The sequence below is a fragment of the Primulina tabacum genome, chromosome 7 (genome assembly GCF_025594145.1).
Source record: "Primulina tabacum isolate GXHZ01 chromosome 7, ASM2559414v2, whole genome shotgun sequence".
NCBI classification, from domain to species: Eukaryota; Viridiplantae; Streptophyta; class Magnoliopsida; order Lamiales; family Gesneriaceae; genus Primulina; species Primulina tabacum.
This window is the reverse complement of record NC_134556.1, coordinates 33,384,273-33,393,540: the sequence shown is the minus strand read 5'-3', so window position 1 is coordinate 33,393,540 and position 9,268 is coordinate 33,384,273. Positions and strand designations below refer to the sequence as shown.

General features: G+C 35.6%; 2 protein-coding genes across 2 annotated transcripts; one reads left to right on the top strand and one right to left on the bottom strand.

The window, feature by feature from the left end:
- LOC142550697 (secreted RxLR effector protein 161-like) lies at positions 1 to 3,827 on the top strand. Its single transcript, XM_075659775.1, has 2 exons — positions 1 to 499; positions 3,568 to 3,827. The coding sequence occupies exons 1-2, from the start codon at positions 1 to 3 to the stop codon at positions 3,825 to 3,827; spliced, it is 759 nt and encodes a 252-aa protein (XP_075515890.1).
- Positions 3,828 to 4,791: 964 nt separating this feature from the next.
- Positions 4,792 to 8,617, bottom strand: LOC142550882 (peroxidase 29-like). Its single transcript, XM_075659925.1, is given in 4 exon segments — positions 4,792 to 5,337; positions 5,339 to 5,490; positions 6,422 to 6,773; positions 8,329 to 8,617. Coding segments are annotated over 4 exon segments (975 nt in total). The 5' UTR covers positions 8,548 to 8,617; the 3' UTR covers positions 4,792 to 5,085.
- Between the last annotated feature and the right edge of the window lie 651 nt (positions 8,618 to 9,268).

Here is a 9,268-nt window from a genome sequence, read left to right as displayed (position 1 = left end):
ATGCAAGATTGTAAACCAGGAAACACCCCGGTCGCTAAGGGAGATAAGTTTAATCTCAAACAATGCCCTAAGGGAAGTCTTGAAATTCAAGAAATGCAAAAGATTCCCTATGCTTTGGCAGTAGGAAGTCTTATGTATGCTCAAGTTTGTATGCGTCCGGATATTGCGTACATCGTAGGTGTGTTGGGCAGATATCTAAGCAACCGAGGAATGGATAACTGGAAAGCAGCCAAAAGGGTTATGAGATACCTGAAAACAACTAGGAATTACATGCTCACATATAGGAGGTCAGATCATCTTGAGATCATTGGGTATTCTGGCTCCGATTTTGCGGGATACCAAGACAGTATGAGATCCACTTCAGGTTACATTTTTATGTTAGCTGGTGGAGCCATTTCTTGGAGAAGTGCCAAACAGGCACTTACAGCTTCCTCCACTATGGCTTCAGAATTTGTTGCTTGTTACGAAGCATCAAATCATGCGATATTGCAGAAGCCCTGTAACTTCTTGCTTGAAAATTTACGGAAAAATTAAAAATTTTCTTTTTAAAAGGACTTAAATGGCCTCATTCATAAAATCACTGGTGAAACAAGTTCAATATTTCAAAATATTGCAGCGGAAGAAAATAAAGTTTGCCAAAAATCACAATTTAAAAATATCCAACGACTGATAAAATGTTTGCGGAATAAAATAACAACTGCTGCTCTGAGGTCCTCAGGTGCCACTACTGCCGACCCAAGCTGGCTCACTGGTCCCCGCCCTCAGCCCTGGCCTCATCAGTACCTACAACAATCAAGTCTAGTGAGCCTAAAGACTCAGCATGCATATATCGCAGGTAACGAGTAAAAAAAATCTGAATTAAAATATGCATGAGTTAACATATCCTGTCCTGAGGCATGCTGAAAATAATCTGTACTGAGCAATTATAATACGTGCATAACTGAACTGATAATCACAGTAAAAAAGATGTTTGCTCCTTGGAGCCTGTACTGAAATAACTGATAAAATTTTCTGTTGAGATTATGTTTTACGCCTGTGGCCACTGCACTAAGCTGAACTGATCGGTAACTGGCTACCGGGGAGGCTGAAACTGAACTGAGCTGGCCGGTCACTGGAGACCGGGTGGTACCATACTGAACTGATCGGTCACTGGCGACCGTATAAAATAACACTCCCACATAGTGAATGAACCACAAGCCATATCACATAAATCTCAAAAATAATCATTTTCTGTTTTCATGCACGTAATATAATTAACTGACGTAATGAAAAATCCTGTAATTTTACCAACTGGATTGGATTGGATCGTCCCCAGGCTCGCTGCAACCTAACTGGGCTATGAAAAATATGCAATAGCTTAAACTTGACCAACTACGCAATTTACGTTCAAAAGATGCGACTATGACGCCTAATGACTTCGCATTTAATCATGACTCCGAGCCAACCTGAACCGACACCGAACCGACGTATAGTCATGATTAAAATACGCTGAAAAATCATAAAATAATGCTCCTAAAATGATAGGGTCGAAATCTAGGTGGAATGGAGGCCAAAACACGAAATGCTCTTTCGAGAGTCAATTTGGCACATCGCACCGTAAATTCTCGTACGACCTCAAAAATGAACCGAATGACGAACGGTCAAAAACATGACCTTCCTAACTCAATGAGGCACTGTCCAGTCCAAGGCCATGGGCTAAAAGCCAACCAAGAACTCGAACGAGCCACCAAACCGACACAACAACTTGCTGTAATTTTCCAGCAACTGTACAATCGTGTAACTTGTGTTGTTTTCGAGACTACCGGCCATTGGGGCATGAACCACCGACCAGAGACTCTTACCAACATCCCAAGGAGTGATTTGAACCATAGCTAAGGGCCCTAGGCCAGCCACAATCCGCGTCACACCAAAACTCAACCGAAACTCCAACCGAGAACCAACGTGCATGCGTGTGTAGTGTTTTGCTTAGATCAATGTCTTGCGTCATTCCAGTGGCCATTTGATTGACCATGGCACGATCTAGACATCTAGGAGCATGGTATGAACCGTGGCTATGGGCCATAGGCCAACCAAGATCCATACCAAGCAACCAAAAACAGAAACCATATGCTGAACCAATGAAGAAGCCGAATGGGGAAAGGGGCTGTTCTTGTTGATTTGATTAAAACCGATGCACCATGGACCAAGCCACCAAAAGGGCAACTTAGTCACGTCTTAGACATGCTAGGGAAGTGATCCAACCATGGCTATAGGCCTTTGGGGCAGCCAAGATCAGATCCTTCCTCCTTGACAACCAAACTGAATTTTCGAACTCAAAAAGGGACACAAATGGTGTTGCTGTCATTTCTTGCTTTCCAGCGAGCATGGGCTGAAACCGATGGACAAATGTGGTCCTAATGCATCCTATTACATGTATATAAGTCGCCTTGGGAGCCTGGAGTCGAACCAATCACCTGAAACTCACAAACCAAGAAAAACGTGAAGCTTGCCAAGGAAAAATCGAAAATTCTGCATGTGTTGTTTCAAAATGTTTTGACATGTATCTCGGTTTTTTCTTGATAAAACATGATCATATACTGAAAAATAATTGATAATATGACTTGATTGAGGTTTGAAAGAAATCTAGACATGCCTGGTTTCGTTTCGAAAGAAAACGAACGAAACGACGACGACGCGGCACGGAGGAGGTGGAGCGCTTCTCTTGTTTTCTTTACTCTCGATTTTCCTCCCTTGCTTCCTACTGAATTCCCATGGTTTTTCTACAGAAAAATTCTCTGAATTTCGTGAATGAGGGAGGGGGAATGATGGTTAGGAGAGCGAGGGGGAGATCCAATAATAAAGGGGTTCAATGTATGACCAAGTCTCCCTCTTTTTTTTGAATTTTGAATGGTTGTTTGATATCAAGTCTATGTTGGGTGTTTCTAGAATGGTGATGGTCGATTTTTACATGCTAGACTAGGATAGGATAATGCTAATTAGATCATTAAATGGTGCTAGAAAGATCAAAGAATTATCTTCCTAATTAAATACCAAGAAGGGGTCAAAGGTGATGAGTTGGCAAATGAATCTTCTAGCAACTAAGGGTGGCCGAAAATGCATAATAAAATAAAGGAGAAATATTGTTTATTTACTAAATTAATAACTCTTAAAAGCCTCACTAATCCCTTAAATAATTTAGTGAATAAAACCATTAATTATGCAACTTAAATGAGCTTATTTCTTAATCACCTCAAACAACTTAATATAATTCCTCAAACCTCCTTTTTAACTTAAATGAACTTACTTGCTAGCTAAATTAACTTCTGGAAATATTTCTCGAATCTTAAATTCTATCTCAAAACTCCAACTCCAGTCCGGCCTCACTGAAATAACTGAAATGCTAAAAATCAAACTACTGAACTGAAATAATAAAATAATTAACTTCAAAAAAATGCATTTAAAATAATCATGCAATGAAGTCAATTAAATTTAAAAATTTAGAATTATGCATGGCTTATACGTAGACTGATTTACGGGTTCTACAGATATGGCTGAAGAACTTTGTCACTGGGCTGCGTATTCTGGAAGGGATTGAAAGACCCCTTGGATTATTTTGTGACAATAGATCAGCTGTGTTATATTCCAACAACAATAGGAGCTCGACAAAGTCGAAGCATATTGACATCAAGTTCCTTGTTGTGAAAGAAAGGGCACAAAGTGGACAGATTTCTATAGAAAACTTAGGTACAAACTCCATGGTAGCGGACCCCCTGACAAAGGGTTTGCCGTCTAATGTCTTTCATGAGCATACTGCTCGTATGGGTGTCGTAGAGATGGATGATCTCTAGTTTGAGTGGGAATTTGTAGTTTGGTTGTTTTATAGACAATTATTTATGTATTTTTTATTCTGATCATAAATGAAGTATTATTCAGTTCATTACACTTTGTACAATTATGTATAAAAGTTTGATCTCACTAAAGTTAAGTAGGACCAGTTGAAAATTGACATGAACAGATCACCTTGCATGTAATTTTATGCCACTAATTCATGTTTGATCTATGTCATTTAGTGATGTTGATGCACGTGACCATTGATGGGTTTAGTTGTGATTGATACAACGAAGACCGCTTTGATCCTATGTCAATATGATTAATGGACGAGATTGTTTGGAGTGTCCTCAGATTTGATGACACGACATGTGCACAATAAAGATATCACATTCATTATATTGTATATGTGTCCAGTGGGAGATTGTTAGAATTTTTGGGACACTTATATAATTAAATGAATTTATATGGTCATCAATTATAATAAGTCAAACATTATGTGGTCTATTTTGAAATAATGAACTTGACTTAGGGCATAAATATCATGAATATTTATTGTGGATACCATATGCGGAATTTCTAATTTGATGAAGGGGCCAAAGGAGAAATAGGCAAAAGTTTTATAACTTCTTAAAAAGGCAGTTAGGTTATGGGCCCAAATGTAGAGAACAATGTATCCCTTCGTATCCCCATCAAGAGAGAGAGAATTAGGAACCATAAGGAAATTCTACATTTTGGAAGATCAAACCGCTATAAACCATGGCTAAAGATTCAGGTACGCTTCCGTATTCGTTATTTTATATTTAATTAAGAACATGATTGTAATTCTCTGGTGTAGTTTCATTTGGGATTTTTGAAGCACAGAAAATCTAGAGAAATAATTTTAACATAAAGGCTTTAACGGGGGTTAATTATCTTTGGACACAACAAATCAGGAAATGGCCAATCAATAGTATATTCATTATCTCCTTCTTACAAGCAAACAACCTATGATCGGCCTTGAGCAGCGCAGCAGGTAAAAGAATTTTGAAAAATAGCCCAACATCAAATGTTTCGAAACAAAGAAAACCGAAACTGTATCGAACATCGTTTGTTTTCATGTTAATCAAGTCGAACTTGTTCACCCCTATCCAAATAGGGTTTCAAAGTTTTCGAACCTGGCCTACTTGAGTTTTTCTTGCAGACCTAATGAATGTGAATTTGTTTTTCATATCAAAATAAATTTGCTGCTCATATTTCATGAAATATATATATGCCTAGTGAGTAATATCTTATCTTTCAATGAAGTGCATTACAGCTTCTCCTGATCACGCCTCGAGTCCCTGTAAGAACATTCGAAGACCCTAGCTTCACAAAAGCAGAAGAAAAAGCTCGAAAAAACGCCCCTCGATCGTTAGCAAACTTAGTCACGAACGGTCCAGTTCGTGAATGTAGAGGCATTTCAGCATCAACTCTAAGCAACCCGCGACCATGAATTGCACTAGCAAAGTACTGATTGTCGAATGCCAATGGTGTAAGGTCGTTTGGCACTGAAACTTATGTTCGACGCCCATGACATAGGAGGACAGATAATTTTCAAAATATTCTTGAATTTGGGCTCGATTGCATCCTTTATACCTCCCTGGGAATTGTATAGTCGAGCATGGATATTCGAACAATGTGTGATCCCTAGAGTATGTCCCCCTACAAAAGTAGAAGACCGAAATAAAATTTTGATTTTCAGGTTCATAAAGCGCAAATAAGAAAATCAAGATTTATACTGAGAATTTTCAAGATTTTTAAATAGATTTTTTTGTAAGGAATAAAACAGAATTCGTCTTTCAATCGAGTAGGTCTCTTGTGAGACGGTCTTACAGTCACGAATCTTTATCTGTAAGACGAGTCACTCGATTCTACCGATATTCACAATAAAAAGTAATACTCTTAGCATAAAAAGTAATAATTTTTCATGAATGACCCAAATAAGAGATCTGTCTCACAAAATACGACCCGTGAGACCGTCTCACACAAGTTTTTAATTGTTTTAAAAAATATAGTAAGTAATGTTTTATCCATGGACATAAATTGCATGTGTGTGGTGGTGTTTTTTTTTTTTTTTGTTGGGATCACACGCACCGAAAATCCTTATCCCAACCAAATCAAGAATTTATTATAATATTTAACATTTTGTTTAACTTTATTTTTCTTCCATGTTTAAAACTTAGATAATGGTTAAAAGTAAGTAGATAATATAAACAAATAACACAAAACATAAAATTAAAGAATTTATATTTTGAAATTGAATTTTGTGAGAGTTGCAAGTCTGAATACAGAAGCTGCAGTTAAATTTTTTTTTAAATGAGTCTATCCTTTTAAAGTGTTTTTAATAATAATAATAAAATAAATGTTGATTTTTTTTATTATTTTTAAATATAAATAGAAGTTAGAAATAAAAACCTTAACACCGAGAATTCTAACTTCTATAACAATACTTTTTAAATTGTTTTTTTAAAAACAACTTTTGATACCAAATAATATATTTTTAACAAAAAAACTTTTTATTTTAAAAAAGTTCTTTAGGACGTAGGATTTTAATTTCAACCAAAGCTCAAATTTTTTTTATTTCTATATTTACCCAAAATGGCAACGGATTCTTCAACCGTCAAGCCCTTTTTTGCAAAAATTCGGAGCATGCCATCAACCCCAACATCTGGTGGAGGGAGCGAAGAGTCCGCCAACGCCGAACTCGAGGGGATAGAAGAGTCTTTACGCCCCAACGGGACATCGATTCTTGGCCCTCCAGACATGGCAACGGCTTCCCGAGCAGCTAATACTATGATGTCTGCACATGAAACCTGCAAGGGGCACACTGCCTCTAGAGCTCTTTTTATTAGACTTATCAACTCCGTCTTTCGAATCCCATAATTCTTTGATGAACGCAGTTCGGAGTGTTGGTTTGCATCCAGGAGAATCGATGCATCACAACCCTGTAATTTTAAGGTATTTTATACAAATAATTAATCAAAATCAATCAATCTTTGTAAGGATAATATATAGTATAATATTCACGAGATTCACGTATTCGAAGTTAACTAAAAATCAAATTCTATGGTTAGGAAAATAGAATCACTCTCTTATTGTTAGGTTTAAAAAAACAACCAAATCAAACGGTAAATATAAACGATTAAAAGGGTCACAAATATAGTTTTGAAGAGATTCAGTAAAAGATGTAGAGTAGGTCTCTTGTGAGACGGTCTCACGAACTTTATATGTGAGACGGGTCAACTCTACCGATATTCACAATAAAAAGTAATACTCTTAGCATAAAAAGTAATACTTACGATCCGTAAGACCGTTTTATACAAGTTTTTGCCAAAGATGTATTTCTTTCGTATTTATTTGGACGTGGTGACTTTTTCTATCACCCTTTTAACGAGTGTGGACCCTTCGTGAAATATATGAGACTCACACTATCCGACTAGTTTTTTTTAGTCCTACATTATCCAATGATTTCGAGATAATAAATAGTAAATTTCCATGGGTAGCATAGACTCATCCAGTCACAGGGACGTAGCCAGTAAAAAATTAGACCCTGGGCTACCTGCAGTATGACACAATACGTTTTGTTTTTTTTATAAGAAAAATTATTAGTTTTATTCTTTCACTAAAACACCAAAAATTATTATAACACGATCTTGTAATAATTTTATTGTTCGGAAAGTGGTTTGGGTGAACAAATTTAAGAAACTAATTTAACAAAATCTACATTACAAGTTGAATATCGATATTTTATAAATATTTAATATTATATCTGTCAGGAAATCGGAAAAAAACTCACCCAACAATGTCTTTCAAACCTAATAACCCACTTTGATAATTTTTTTGTGGAAAAACTCAAAAAAAAAAAAAAAAATCTCATTTGTACTATTTTTACTAATTTTCATATCATATTTACTCATTTGTTAGACAATTTATTTTTGGCAAAAACTCTGTTTTTTTTGTTTTTGAGCAAGTTTATCTATACATTGATTTGTTAATTCAAATCAAGTTAAATTTAGTCTATTAATTTTATTAGTGGACTACACTCAAAAAACCAAAAACCTATACTTACTATTATTTTTTTTAGCATGAGCTAGGTTAAATATTTTTATTAGACATATAAAAAATTAAATCAAATATACTAAATATACTATGTCTTCGGAAAAATCGACCCTAGACCGGAGCCTATCCTAGCCTTTAGGGCAGCTCCGTCCCAGCATCGGAGACTATATTAACTCCATTCTATGCTAACAAAAAATTTCATCGTAATGCATGAAACAAACTATACAAAGTTCTACACCATATATTAGGTCTGGAAAGAGATTTGTTCATGCTGTATTTAGTCAATATCAACGTACGTATGTTGCCATGAAACATGGTATAAAATCAAAATCCAGCTAAAAACACGACACAACGTTAAACTTTGTGCTAAGTTAGTATCTCTTACCTTTAATAATAATATAATACAATTTCTAAAAACAATGATTTTATTAGTAGAGAGACCTGAACTTGGCAGTCATGAAACATGAGCCTTAGAATAGCTGAAGGGGTGGTAGGATCAGTGAGCGAGGCAGATTCGAGCCCGGCTCGGACAATGTTCTCCGCCTGTGGGCAAGATCGATCGTAGAAATTGTAGAAGAGCCCGCCTCCTTCCGCATGAAATCTCAGAATTTGCAAGAGAATTATCAGTGCAAGAATTCTTTTGTTCATATTTTCCACCATATTGGAAAGAGGGACTTTAAAGTCAGTTTTTTTAGGTTTTTCTTGTGCATCAAATTATTGCATCTCCGTGACTTTTATAATTTCCAAGGACGCGAAAGTTGCTTTGTAATAATAAAGATAAAACGAGATCTTGAGTTTGGGATCATCCGATCGTAACAAACCCTCCCCAGTTCCAACTCAAAAAACAATAACATTAAAATAGAAATACAAAAAAACAAAACAAAACAAAACAAATATCATCATCTCATTTTCAATATTTATTCTAAAATACATTTCTATTTATTTTGTGTGTATATATATATATATATATATATATATCTAAAAAATATGCATAAATAAAATCGATTATTTTGGATATATAAACGATTATGGTCTTAATTTCTCCTACTAAGAAACGAGTGGATAATTTTACTAAGACAAAAACTTGTGTGAGACGGTTTCACGGGTCGTATTTGGTGAGATGGATATCTTATTTGGGTCATCCATAAAAAAAATATTAGTTTTTATGCTAAGATTATTACTTTTTATTGTGAATATCAGTAGGGTTGACCAATCTCACGTACAAAGATTCGTGAGACCGTCTCACAAGAGATCTACTCTTTTATTTATACTAGTTACTAAGCACACGCGATGCGTGTGTGTACAAATTTTTTTATCATTATCGATGAACTAAAGTGTAATTTGACAATTTATAGAGTTAATAAATTGATATTTGAATTGT

Coding starts and splice junctions, on each gene's coding strand:
- LOC142550697 (XM_075659775.1), top strand. CDS start 1: ATGCAAGATTGTAAACCAGGAAACACCCCGGTCGCTAAGGGAGATAAG. Junction 500..3,567: donor TGCGATATTGCAGAAGCCCT/GTAACTTCTTGC, acceptor GTATTCTGGAAG/GGATTGAAAGACCCCTTGGA.